This window comes from Malaclemys terrapin, chromosome 12 (genome assembly GCF_027887155.1).
Source record: "Malaclemys terrapin pileata isolate rMalTer1 chromosome 12, rMalTer1.hap1, whole genome shotgun sequence".
Lineage (NCBI taxonomy): Eukaryota > Metazoa > Chordata > Testudines > Emydidae > Malaclemys > Malaclemys terrapin.
Genome location: NC_071516.1, coordinates 33,533,305 through 33,547,332, shown reverse-complemented (window position 1 = coordinate 33,547,332; position 14,028 = coordinate 33,533,305). Strand labels below are relative to the sequence as shown.

General features: G+C 45.6%; 1 protein-coding gene across 12 annotated transcripts in view; it reads left to right on the top strand.

Annotated features, from left to right (window-relative positions):
- Positions 1 to 14,028, top strand: part of CEP250 (centrosomal protein 250) — a 131,720-nt gene that overhangs the window by 51,647 nt on the left and 66,045 nt on the right. For 9 of the 12 annotated variants that reach the window (XR_008446801.1, XM_054045820.1, XM_054045822.1 and 6 more), the window contains 6 exons: positions 3,165 to 3,326; positions 3,740 to 3,918; positions 4,400 to 4,582; positions 12,792 to 12,936; positions 13,360 to 13,506; positions 13,695 to 13,925. Coding sequence is in view for 11 of the 12 variants with exons in the window: in XM_054045820.1 (XP_053901795.1) it covers positions 3,165 to 3,326; positions 3,740 to 3,918; positions 4,400 to 4,582; positions 12,792 to 12,936; positions 13,360 to 13,506; positions 13,695 to 13,925 (1,047 nt within the window). In the remaining variant the exon portion in view is untranslated. The remainder of the gene's footprint in view (positions 1 to 3,164; positions 3,327 to 3,739; positions 3,919 to 4,399; positions 4,583 to 12,791; positions 12,937 to 13,359; positions 13,507 to 13,694; positions 13,926 to 14,028) is intronic. The other 3 variants (XM_054045815.1, XM_054045818.1, XM_054045824.1) reach the window with 3 other exon arrangements.

Genomic DNA, 14,028 nt, shown 5'->3' with positions numbered 1-14,028 from the left:
ACTATAGTGGAGCTACTGCTCTGCTATAATTACTCAGGCATGTTATGGATTCTTCATCACCTGAAATCTTTGATTCAAGATCAGGATGTATTTTGTAAAAGATCAGATCTACCATAACCAGAAGTTATGGGTCTGATGCAGGAATTATTGGATGAAATTCTCTGGCCCATGTATGCAGGAGATCAGGGTAGATCATAATGTTCCCATCTGGCCTTAAATTCATGATTAATCGACTGTAAAACTGGCATTATTTAGATTGGATGAACAAGTGTAGGAAGGGAACTGACAGCATCCAGTGGCTAGGGAACTAGAGATTCTATTTCTGCTTAATCTGTGACTTTGGCCAAGTGATTTTGGCCAGAATTCTCAGAGTTGGGTGCTTAAAGTTAATTTCCTGACTTCATACTAAGACTCCTAAATGAAAGTGGCCTGCCTTTGAGAAGGGCTGAGCAAGTGCTGCTTTCAAATGATTTAAATGAAAAATTAGGTTATTTTTATTGAGACATCCTGGTTTGAAAACTATCGCTTTCATCTCGCATCTGTAAAGTGGAAATAACACTTGCCTTCCTTTGTAAAGCCATGTGAGATGACCAAAAGAAAATCACTAAAGAAATGCTAAGTATTATTATCCAGATTATAGATCTTCACTGTCCCATGGCAGAAGAATAAGGGAGGGTCCTTTGCTGAGGTTAGGGTGCAGTGAATATAGAACAAATGAAAGGAAATGGTGCTTCACACAACAAAGTCTGCCTGGGAAATGTACTGCAGGTTACTAGATCAAATATGGTGGCTCTATTTATTTTTTATGACCAATAACACTTGTTAGAAATCCCAATATAAGAGTAATCAAATCTCCTACTTCAGGGCCTTGCCTGATTGCTGCAGGGGTCAGGAGGGACATTATTTTCTTCTCCCTATACAGCACTACATAACTGGCTCTCATTCTGGGCCACAGCCCTACCAGGATCAGCTGGGAAGCCCCTTCCAGGATTCAGGAAGTGAAAGAGAACTTCCTCCCAGCCTGTCTCAGAAGCCCTAGATGTGGGCCCTGAAACAGGATGCTGGCACTTATTTCATGTCCCAACTAGGGTTACCATATCTCATAAGTAAAAAAAGAGGACCCTCCACTGGCCCTGGCCCCGCCCATTTCCCCACCCCTAGCCCCGCCCCAACTCCACCCCTTCCCTGCCCTAACTCCGCCCCCTCCTCCCTCCCACTCCCAGCCAGGGGGAAAGGGCTGCCCCAGCGCTACCGGCTTCAGGGTTTGCCGGGCAGCCCCCAGACCCTGCGCCCCCAGCCGGCGCTTCCCCAGCGCAGCTGGAGCCGGGAGGGGAAGCTCCCAGCCGGGGGCGCAGGGCCCCCTTGCCTCCGGACCCTGCGCCCCCAGCCGGGCACTTCCCCTCCCGGGCTCCGGCAGCGCAGGGTCCGGAGGCATGGGGGCTGCCCGAAGCCGGTAGCGCTCGGGCAGCTCGGCTCTTAAACAGAGCCGAAGAGTCGGGGAGGAGCAGAGCCGCCATTTTCCCGGACATGTTCGGCTTTTTGGCAGTTCCCCCCGGACGGGGGTTTGACTGCCGAAAAGCCGGACATGTCCGGGAAAAAGAGGACGTATGGTAACCCTACCCAACCCCACTGTGTTCCCTTTTACAATGGCCGCTCCTGTCACTCTGTCAGCAGCTTGACTACTTCTGGCTCTTAAGTTTAACACCATGTGACATGGTAGGGCTTCTCCCCAACTTCCAAGTATATACTGCCATGCCCAGTCTCCTTTAAGATTTATTGTACAAACATAAGGAAATAAAACAAACACAAACAGTCCCTTTGCTTACCCTGTTGTGGTAGGGCTTCATGACCCCACTCCCAGGGATCTCTGACAATCCTGCTATTTGCAGCTTCCCAGTCCCAGCCCACTCTTCTCCCTTTCTGGAACACCTGCTCTAGGGCTTCTTCCTGGGAACCTGGTCCTTGCTCCAGAGATCTACCACAGGAGTTAACTCCACTCCTCTGGGGGAATCTCTCCCCAGGCACAGCCTGCCCCAATCATTCCTCTCTGTCCTGCCCTCTAACAGGTCTTTATAGCCCCAGGTGTAGACCTTCCCCTTTTCATTGGGCCCACCTGCTCTGACACAGGGAAGTTGGGTCTGGTCTGCTCACAGGGACCCTGTAACACACCACTCTTTTTCTGGTACTTCCAGAGCCCTTTGTTACTAGCTCCCTGGCTGTCTGCCCAAGAGCACTTTGACAAAATCTTAGAAGTTCTGTCTGTTTGGGGTTCCTTACCCACATGCCTCCTGGACTTCCTTTCCTGATTGTGACCTTTAACTGGGCAACCTTAGTGTTAGCTGCATGGTCCACATGCATGATGTGAGAGGCGAGTCATCATTGTTCTGTCTGTTTGTTCATTTAATCCATTTAAGTTTAAATGTCTTTTCACTTGTATTTTTCAGTCAATCTGATGTGCTGATGAGTAATTCTTCTTTCCCTGCACATCTGTATAAATCCTCCATGTTTCCTTTGCATGTGCTGGTAACATTAACTCATTCTTTAGTTGACGGACTGTTCCTCTTAGGTTGCCTCCCTTTCTCCATTCCCAGGACAGGAATTTTAACCTCAGATCTTTGCATAGACCCTCATGAAGCTTCTTTGGCCAATTCTTGCTCCTTTCATGCTACTGTTTCAGAGGAATTATGATCAGTTGCTCTTCTATTATCATATTCTTCAGAATTCATCAGCTGCTTTCTCCTCTGGGGAGTTTTAATACTACTTTTCATGGCTATTGGTCACTAGAGGCTTGATTCTGTTACATTAAAGCTTTTTATATCACTTTGACTGCATAAAGAAGCCTTAAAGGAGGCAGAAACGGTGCCTGAGGGCCAAAAAGAAACTGAGCACTGGTTAAAGTAAGCCCCCAGAAGGCCTAGAATAGAGGGAGTACAAACATAACATCCATTCCTGCCCTATGGTTTTTCTCCTGTTCTGCATTATTTTGGAATCACCCATACCTGAAATGCAGGAGGTCATGGCCACCAGAACCAATCTTCCCTATTGCCGTAAGTCAGACAGCCTGTAACCTCTGACTGAAGGGTGGCATGGAGGAGGAGGGAGAAATAAGTAAATAAGAGTGAGTGGTAGGAGGGAAGGAGTAACAGCTTGGTCTGGGGTTTCAGGCAGTGCTAGACGATACTGACAACGCAGTCAGCATCTCATGGGTTGAGAGCTCCCAGCGTCCTGAATCCAGCAACCTCTCCTCCCTGCTGCGTTCCAGTGACATGGAAAGGGCCCTTGTTCTGGTGCACGAAGCATTGTCAAGGAGGTGCCAGGCTGTACAGGTGAGAGGGATCTGGTGCAGGACTCTCTTTACACTGGCAGCAATTTCCCCAACCCCACTGCAAGCCCACTTTCTCAAATGTCTATGTCTCATCCAGCCTTTCCCCCTCCACTTACTTCTGCCCTCCAGCCATCCTTCTCTCCACACTGAGACTGCCTTTTCTCTGCCCCCACTTTCTCTGTAATTCCCCCTTCCACCTGAGCACCCTCCCACACTGGATCACATCTTTTGCCCTCAGATGATCTGCTTCTCTCCTGACTCTCCCAGCTGACTCATGTTTGAACTATCTCCCTAAACTCTTCAGCTGCTGTTGCCCTCAGGCCTAACTGTTGACCTCCTCCTAGCTGGTCCGCCTGGGCCCATCTTCTCAGCCCCATTCTGCTCATGCACTCATTCTGCCTCTTCCCCTGGCAGGCCCTAAGGGAGCAGCTTTCAGACAGCCAAGACTCTGTCCATTCTCTGCAACATCAGCAAAGGCAGCAGGAAGAGGAATGCAAGATGCTGAGGCAGAGGCTCCAGCAGCTGGAAGAGAACTGCAAGACACTCACCAGCCAGACGCAGCACCTCCAGTCCCTGGTGGAAACTCTCAGCAGGTCAGCCCTATGTCCTCCCTCCACATCGTATAGGGACTTCAGTAGCAGAGTGTTGGGGGCTAAGAACGCTCCTGTTCCATAGTAAGTCTGGCTCTGCTTCTCAGGTTACTCTTTCCCTGTCACTAGCAATTAATGTTCCTAGCCACCACCCCATGTCCAGGCTGCCTGAGGAAATTGGAGAGCTGCCCGAGTATAGTGTGTGTCCAGTCCAACCTCTGCCACCCCTAAATTAAGCTCCCTAGGTGCATCCTGCATCCCCAGGTTGTAGAGAGGCCCTCTGCTGAGCACTGCTTCCCACTGAGTGAGAGCAACAGCCTCTCCAGCCCCTTTTCTTCCACCTCAGCTGCCAGAGAGGAAAAGAGGTTCACATGCAGCAAGCATTTCAAACCCCTCCCCTCCCATTCCATCCTCACTGGTGCGGATGGGGTCTGCTCATGCTGGATTCTCCTCATTCTGCTGACTGGGCCCTGCCTCTTTGCAGTGACCGTATGAACCTGGAGAAGGCCAGGGAAGAGCTGCAGCAACAACTGGAGGTGTCTGAGCAGGAGGCCTGGCGATTGCGCCGAAGCAACACTGAGCTACAACTGAAGGAAGATTTGGCTCAAGGGGAGAAGGAGGAGCAACAGCTGGAGTTGGAGAGGATCCTTCGGGAGAGGGAGCGCCTGTGAGCTCTTCTGTCATCCCTCCACAGAGCAAGGGGTTGGGGCACTGTGGGAGCATGCTGGGATTGGTGGCTGAGTGCTGGAGTGGAAGTGATGAGTGACTGCACAGGTATGGAAGAAGTGGTAGCTAGGAGCTGAAGGGAAGCACCAGGCAAGGGAACATGGGATTGAGTTAGGATGGTTAGTGCAATTGGTGGCTTTTATTTCCATGATATTAGATTATTGCTAATCTAATATCTAAGAGGCCTCTTCCCATCATTCCACTCTTGGTCCTTGGAGGGCAGGGTTTTTACTTGGTCATCGCTGCTGGCCTAACTCTTTTCAGTCTTTGCTTACTGACTGAGACATGAAAATGGTTCTTCCTTGCAGAGATTACTCCTGATTTTTGCTCTCTTTTCCCTGAGCTCATCCATCTCAGCCAGCTTGTGCTAGGCAAAACAAGTGGTTGCTGCAGTGCTGGGCTTTTGGGACAACTCGTGGGAACCTGCAGGGCCCAGTTCTTTTCTCTCACTCCAGTGTTAATCAAAAGTAATTCCCCTAAAGTCAGTGGAGTTACACCCATGAAAAACTAGTGTAAGCCACTAGAGAATCAGTTCCTTTGTATCTTGCTGTCCTTGGCTTTGTACAAGTGTTGGCACTACCAAGTGTTAAACAGTCCTGCATGTACCAAGTTACATTCCTTTGCCCAGAACAATGAGAGAAACAGCCCTTTTGTTCTGGATTTTTATGCTACACTTGGATATCACTGGGACAGGCGCTATATGATATCCAAATCAATAGACCTAGGTTACATCTGGCCCAGCTGGTGCAGTCCACACTGCAGAGTGACACATGTAGTGCAACTTCAGTGGTTCGGCCATTCCTTCCTGTTCAATAATGCACTGCCTCACTGGATCTGTTTGAAAAGAGCAGAACCACTCAGATGCCACCAACTGTCCCAGCCAGCGTCCTAATTTGCATGACCTTGTGCTCAACAGTATTGATGACAGCTGGTGGATAATAGATTATAATAGATTAATCCTACTAAAATAATCCAAATCCTCCCCTGATTCCAGTCCGTTGATCTATCATGTAACACATGGGTAAAGTGGGTGGAGGTAGAGCTAAAGTCAGAACAGCAGCCTCCAACCAGTCTGTGGAGGGAGGACAGCAGTGTCAGGCTAATGTTGGGAACATGAGGGGACATGGGCTCTCTAGTCTATTTCCAGAGGACAGACAGGTAGTGGTGGTGGTGGAGTGGCAGAGTTTAAGGTCTGAGCTGAAACCTTAACTGAGGGTTTCCAACTTTGGGTATTTACATTCTGAACTTTAATGCACTTGGTTTTTGGTAAGTTTATGCAATCATACTCACAGGTGCATTAGCAACAGTTCTTGTGAGAATGTCCTTGTTTTCACGTTTACAATTTTACCAAAAAAGCCTTATATTTTACTTTGAAACAATTTAGTGCAGTATTTAGGGCTACAGGACAAGTTCAAGATAAGAAAAATATTGTTATATAAAATTATATAAATATTCCATACTCTCTATGTTGAAATCTTCATAGGACTCTCCGAGAGAGATCAGTCTTCCTTTGATGTTTCTAAAGTTACACTTTTTTATCCTTGAGTATAATCTCCATAATATATTAAAAGCTCCACACTGTACTACAGATTCTTTTGGCAACTGTAATCTCTACAGAACGAGTCAGTACATATCTTGATTTTTGCAGCACCCTTTGATTCATACTCAGTTCTCTTCTGCAATAGCTACCACAACCATTCAATTTTCAACTAAACCTTTTAATAAAGTTGGTTTGTTTTTTAGTGGTATTTTTTCAAAGCTACCCAAGTATTAGTTCTTATGCATGCCTGAGTGCCTGAGAATTGTAGAACTTGTAAGAGTCAGACCTTTGTGTTATGGCTTCCAAAGCAAAGCTAGACACTCTTAAAAATTTGGAAAGATGTTAAGTTTTCAATACAGTACAACTGAAGAAAACAACCAGACCAAACCTTTAAAAAAAATCATGTCTTGTCTGAACAAAGTGAGAATTTTCAGACCAAGAGGAATAAGTTTGTAATCACCTATTCGTTTTCTGCACAGTGTGGCATTGTTCCATACAGTACATTTTCAGGTGTTTTGTCCAGAGTAATTTTAAATGATCCACAAGATGAGGCTCTCATTGCAAAGGCTCTAACATACTCAAGAAGTTTCCCTGATATTCAGTCTGAATCTTCCCTTTCTTTATTTGATTAGTAATAAGCATAGTATTATGGAAGTGACTGGAAGACCAGTCAGAATTGGGGTCTATTTAATTACACAGGCATACCATGCCTACCAATGTGACAGTCCCTGCCCCAGAAAGTGTATAATCTAGGGTAATAATAAACAGGAGGGTGAAACAAATAGGTGAGAGGGAGGAGAAGTAAAAATAATAGAAGCATGTTGTTATGCACAGTAGCTGTGTGCACAGTGTAACTTGCCAGCTATACCAGCTGGCAGAGTTCTGTAGACATCATAGCAGAGACAAGTCTTATGGACTTACACATTTTGAAAGAATTTGTGCCATGTGTTAAGGGACAGCATGCAAGTAAGTGCAGTTCTGTCCCCTGGAGCACAATAAATAACGCCTCTCACTCTTCCACATCAACCCCCTGCAAACATTTATAGAGGTCTCTAGTTCTCCTTCTCCCCTGCACACGTAAGCTCATAGTCTGTGGGCACTGAGACAAGCCCTACTTATGAAAAGAGCTGAATATTTCCTCATTAATCAATCCTTCCCACTTGTCTCCTCCATTGGTCATTGAATGGAAGCCCGTAAATGGGAGCAGTGTTCCTGGTGGAAGAGCAGAGGCATTTGGAGGAGCTGCCTCTGCTTTGGGACATTATGCATGTGTATACAGCCTGCGATCGGGAGGGTGGTGCAGGAGTCCCCTGGTTAATGGTTATAGTCCAAGACGGAGGCGGCCTTGCCTAGTGGCGACCAGTCAGGTGGCGGCAGCCCCGTTTAGTAGTCCCCACTCGAGTGGGAGTAGGGGAACCCAGGACCACCCTACTACATTGGGTTCGGACCCAGGGTTCTGTGGGCCGACTTGGCTGCTCACCTGGCCCATCAGCTTCCCTGGGCCACTTCCTACTCCAGTCTGCATCCCATCTAATCACTGCCTGGCTCTGGGTAACATCACCTTTGGGGGCCCCAGCCCTCATCCCTGGCACCAGCTCTGAGTCTCGACTGCTTGCTGACCCGAGGCAGGCTCCACCCTGATTCTCTCCAGGAGCTCCCAAGTTACATCCTCCTCCCTGGCTGGTCAGGCCTAGCCTGAGCTGCCTGGCTGGCTTTTTAGCTCTGCCTCCAGTCCCAGCATGCTCACAAGGGCTAAGGAGAGGGGCCTCCTTATCCAATAACTATTCCTTAACCCCTTCTTGGCCAGTGAGGGGCCTATACCCGGTCATACCCAATTCTATGTTGGCTTTTTTGCAGCCACATCAGGTTGCAAACTTCTGTCTAACTAGATCTGTTTTTGGTGTTCCTGCTTCCCAGATTTTTGCATCCTGTTAATCATTTCCCTGTTGTATATTAGCCTATATTTCCTAAAAGGAATGTCTTATTTTTCTCTCTAGAGAGACATTGTGGGTGAGGTAATATCTTTTATTGGACCAACTTCTGTTGGTGAGAAAGACAAGCTTTCAAGCATATGCAGAACTCTTATTCTTTTCTTTCCACAATTGATTTTCATTGACCCCCTTTGCATTATTTCATTGTCCATGATGGTATTAAGAACTCTCTCCATTGGAGTCAGCTGTGACTTCATTGAGGGATGGTATGCCCTCTCCCCCAGCCATTAATAATTTAAACAAGGCTGGATTCACCCCCAGTCTCAGATATACCAAATGCTCTTGCTGAGTAAACATCTCTCTTTCTAGGCATGGTATTTCTCATAGACTATCAGGGTTGGAAGGGACCTCAGGAGGTCATCTAGCCCAACCCACTGCTCAAAGCAGGACCAATCCCCAGACAGAGTTTTGCCCCAGATCCGTAAATGGCTTCCTCAAGGATTGAGCTCACAACCCTGGGTTTAGCAGGCCAATGCTCAAACCACTGAGCTATCCTTCCCCCAGCTATCAGCCTGTTAGCAGAACAAACCAAATAAAACCCATAATAGCTGCCTGGCCCTGTCTCAGTTCTTAGACCCACCGTTTCCTTGTGGTCTTTAACAGCAGCAGTTATATCACATGTAGAGAGGACTGCCCATTCCCAGATCTCGAGGCGGTTGTCCTTACTTGTGAACTGTTGTGCTGCTCATAAGTCCCCCCATGCCCTCCAAGCAGTGTCATCAAGCTAATCTGGAGGTTATCAAGGCTCACCCTCTGAACAAATATTTATTTAATCCCTGCTGATCCTCGATTAAGGGCTCTAAGATTTCCTCCCAGGGACCATCTTGAGCGTGCTATCAATCCAGAAGGGTTCCCTCCCTGACTCCCAAAATTGCACTGCCCCCATCATACTGGTACTTAACCTCAATGCTTGAGGCATCCCACTAGATCTCTTCCCAAGGACAGTTTTTAGTGTTTATTACATTGTTTCTGTGCAAGCCAATTAGAACTCATTTTTTCAGTGAAGATTCTGAGACACAGTATCAAATACTTTCATTATTGATCTGTAGATTATAAGAATGGCCATACTGGGCCAGATCAATGGTCCATCTAGCCCAGTATCCTGTCTTCTGACAGTGGCCAGTGCCAGGTGCATCAGAAAGAATGAACTGAACAGGGCAGTTATTGAGTGATCCATCCCGTCATCCAGTCCCAGCTTCTGGCACTCAGAGATTGAGGAACACTCAGGGTATGGGGTTATGTCCCTGACCAGCTTGGCTAATAGTCATTTATGGACCTATCCTTCATGAACTTAGTAAATTTTTTTAAACCCAGTTATAATTTTGACTTCCACAACATCCCCTGGCAATGAGTTCCACAGGTTTACTGTGTGTTGTGTGAAGAAGTACTTCCTTATGTTAATTTTAAACTTTCTGCCTATTTATTTCATTGGGTTACTCTGGTTCTTCTGATAGATGAAAGGTAAATAACAATTTTTCTTCATCCATAATTTTATAGACTTCTATCATATCCCCCACTTAGTCGTCTCTTTTCTAAGGTGAACAGTCCTGGTCTTTTTAATCTCCTTTTTTTATGGAAGCTGTTCCATACCTCTAATCATTTTATTGCCCTTTTTGTTTCTTTTCCAATTCTAATATATCTTTTTTTGAGATGGGACGACCAGAATTGTACACGGTATTCAATGTGTGGGTGTACCATGGATTTATATAGTGGCATTATGATATTTGAGTCTCTCCCTTTCCTGATGGTTCCTAACGTTCTGTTAGCATTTTTTGACTGCTGCTGCACATTGAGCGAATGTTTTCAGAGACCTATCCACAATGACTCTATGATTTCTTTCTTGAGTGGTAACAGATAATTTAGATCCCGCCATTTTGTATGTATAGTTGGGATTATGTTTTCCAGTGTAAATTATTTTGCACTTATCAACACTGAATTTCATCTGCCATTTTGTTGCCCAGTCACCTGGTTTACTGACTTCCCCTTGTAATTCTTCGCAGTCAGCTTTGGACTTAACTATCTTGAATAATTTTGTGTCATCTTCAGATTTTACCACCTCACTGTTTACTCCCTTTTCCAGTTCATTTATGAATATGTTGAACAGCACAGGTCCCAGTACAGATCCTTGATGGAACCTCCTATATGTCTCTCTCCACTGTGAAAACTGACCATTTATTCCTATCCTTTGTTTCCTATCTTTTAATCAGTTACTGATCCATGAGAGGACCTTTCCTCCTATCCTATGACTGCTTACTTTGTTTAAGAGCCTTTGGTGAGGGACCTTGTCAAAAGCTTTCTGAAAGTCCATATTCGCTATATCACTTGGATCACCCTTGTCCACATGCTTGTTGACTCCCTCAAACATTTTCAATAGGTTGGTGAGTCATGATTTCCATCTGCAAAAGCTTTTTGACTCTTCCCCAACATATTGTTTTCATCTGTGTATCTGATAATTCTGTTCTTTGCTAGAGTTTCAATCAGTTTCCCGGATACTGAAGTTAGGATTACTCATCTGTAATTGCCAGGATTTCCTCTGGAGCCTTTTTTAAAAATTGATGTTATATTGGCAACCCTCCAGTCATTTGGTAGAGAAGTTGACATAAGTGATAGGTTACATGCCACAGTTAGCAATTCTGCAGTTTCACATTTGAGTTCCTTCAGAACTCTTGGGTGAATACCATCTGGTCCTGGTGACTTACTACTGTTTGTTCCAAAACCTCCTCTATTTACATGTCAACCTGGGACAGTTTTCAGATATGTCACGTAAAAAGAATGGCTCAGGTGTGGGAATCTCCCTCACGTCTTTGGCAGTGAAGACTGATGCAAAAAATTCATTTAGCTTCTCTGCAACGGCCTTGTTTTCCTTGAGTGCTCCTTTAACACCTTGATTCTCCAGTGGCCCCACAGATTGTTTGGATCACGTCTACATTCCTCTCATTAGTGTTATAATTCTGTTCAAACAAGCAATCAGGTTTGATTATTCTTTATAAACCCAATATGATCAACTATGGAGTCATGACCACAACTTTGTAATAGCTGTTAAACTCAACTTGCCTCCTTCAAGGCTTTCTATCAAGTTAGCTGTTATTTATAGATGGAAGGACCATTGTGATCAACTAGTGCAACCTTCTGCATAGCTTAAGCTATAGAATTTCACTCAGTATTTCCTGCATTTAACGCATTAACTTGTAATTTAATTAGAGTATCTCTTATAGTAAGCCATCTAATCATACTTTAAAGATTTCAAGTGATGGAGAATTTACCACATTCCTTGGCAATGTGTTCCAGAGGCTAATTACCCTCACTGTTAAACGTTTGCTCATTTCCACTTTGAATTTTACTGACTTCAGCTTCCAGTCATTGGACTTTGTTCTGCCTTTGAGTGCTAGACGGAAGAACCCTCTAATATCTGATAGCTTCCGTGGTGTAGTCACTTACAGGCTTATTGAATAGCTTCTTAACATACCCTTTTTGATAAATGAAGTAGATTGAACTTCTAGTCTCTCACTGTAAATTATTTTTTCAGACCACAAATCATTCATGTAGCTCTTCTTTGAACTGTCTCCATGGAAGAGGGAAAGGGAATAATGTGGTTTTATTTCGTAGCAGCTTCACTTGACAACATCAAGTTGCATAAGGCTTTTATACCACTGCCCATCACTGTAGTATCTGAAGGTCAGGTTTTTAAAGGTATTTACATGCCTAAAGATGCCTGGTAGGCATCTTACTACTATTGACTTAAATGGGAGTTAGGCACCTTGGTGCCTAGGGGGACTTTCAAGAACACCTATCTGCATCTTTAGGGACCACTTTTAAAAATATGGCCCAAGTGCCTTCCACATAAAATCAATAGCAATAACAAAATCTCTAGCAGACTTCATGGGGCCTCTGGCACTTTTATTTTTCAGGGTAAAAACTCTGCTTGGGGTAGGATTCTCTTTTTAAATGTTATTAATTTACTTTTTTGGTATTTACTTAGGTTTAAGTTGTTTCAAAGTTGGTATCTTATGGTTTGTTGGGGATATTTTGGTATCTGAATGAGAGGAAATAGTATCTCTTTGGGTAGATAAATTTAATTTATGTCCTGTGTGGTTTGCAAAGCTCGTTGACATCTGTTCACTGAACTGTAGGGGTGGGAATGGAGCTCTATTTTTGAGCTAGCTCCCACCATCCTCTGAAGTGCTCAGAGCTCCTTTAGGCAACATGTATTCAGCTTGTGGAATTTGTAACTGAAGAAGGTCAGACAGTCAATAGCATGGCTGGATAATGTTATGAATTCTAAAATCAGGGTAATCCCACTGAGGTGAGGAACATTTCCATGTCCAGCATTGCACAGCTGGCCAGTTCCAGGGCCTCTCACCACAGCAGAGACAGAGGATGAATGGCTCAAGCCAACAATGTCCTTGGACCCTGAGACCTAGAAGGGCTGATGGAATTGGCTGGGAAACAGTGGGTCTGGGATAGGAGTCATTTGGACATGTCTTCTTGTTGCCTAGGATTTTGAAATGATAATGCCTTTAAATCTAAAAGCTTCTCTCCTCTCTCTCCCACCTTCCACCATTGTGTGTGTGTGTGTTTGTGTGTCTATCTCTCTGTCTGTCTCCCTCCCCTCCTCTCAGTCAGAAGGCTTTAGCTGCACTTGAAGCAAAGCATTCATTGTTAAAGAGCGAGTTGGTTGCCAGGAGGGAGGCGCTGGAGAAATCTCACCTTGATGGGGAGTTGATGAAGCAAGAGAAACATGAGCTTGCCATGGCACTGGAGAGGGTACGGGCTCATCTGTTATTCCCAGGCAGCATCAAGCCCAGCTTGTTATTTCAAGAGCGAGTTCAAATAGCAGGCTCACCATACACTGCTCCCTGCAGTATGAAAAGGCTAGATAGTGTTATCTCCCATAAGGGGACACCAGAATCAAGCCAGAAAAACACTTCAGGGAGTTAAGCCTTCATGTGCATAGAGGGATGGCTGAGAGAGGATTGGGACCCCGACTAGAGGGAAAGAGGAATTCCTAGAGGATTAGGGGTGTGTATGGTGAGAGGGATGCACTTTGGGAATGAGGGAGGAGGACTGTCTTGGAGACACAGCTGATGTCAGGGGTTTGGTATGGAAAAGGCGATCCTTGGGTTAAAGCAAGGAAAGCCTTTGAGGGGTTTTGTTTTCATCTCCTTCCTTTCTTCTTTGCTCTGCTAGGCAGAACAGTCAATTGCTGAGTTGACAGGGGTTCAGAATAAACTGAAGGCAGAAACCGCTGATCTGCATGATGTGGCTGAGAAGATGAGTGGCATTAATGAGGCTCTAGCTTTGGATAAAATGCAGTTGAATCAGCTTGTCCTGCAGGTGAGTAGAGGTCTCCAAGAGTTGGGTTTACCTTGGTGAGGTCTCCTTGAAGCTTCTCCAGGGAATACTGGGGCTGACTGAGTGTGGACATGGCACAGTGTTCTCTGCCCAGGGCAGAGGCCCCAAAAAGAGTATGTCTGTGTTCTCTGCTCCTTGATTTCCTTTTTTGTTTTTTTCCTTGACTGTAGTTGGAGCAGGAGAATCAGGCTTTGTCAAGCAAAGTGAAGGACATGCAGAGAGCAACAGCCTCTGTGCAGGAGGAGCTGAGCCTGTCCGAAAGAGCAAATGAGGAGCTCTGTGCAGAGAAAACCCTTCTGGAGCAGTTGCTGCAGAAAGCTAAGGAGGTGCAGGAGGAACTGCAGGCAGAGTTGGGTGTGCTGAGAGATGAGAGAAAAGAGACCCATGAGGTGATGAGTCAGGTGAGAGAGACCCCCCTGTCCTCCACAGGAATCTGGCAGCACCAGCACTGTGGTGCTGAGGCTGGGCGTGGTGCTATTGGGTTTTAGAACACCTTCAGCACTA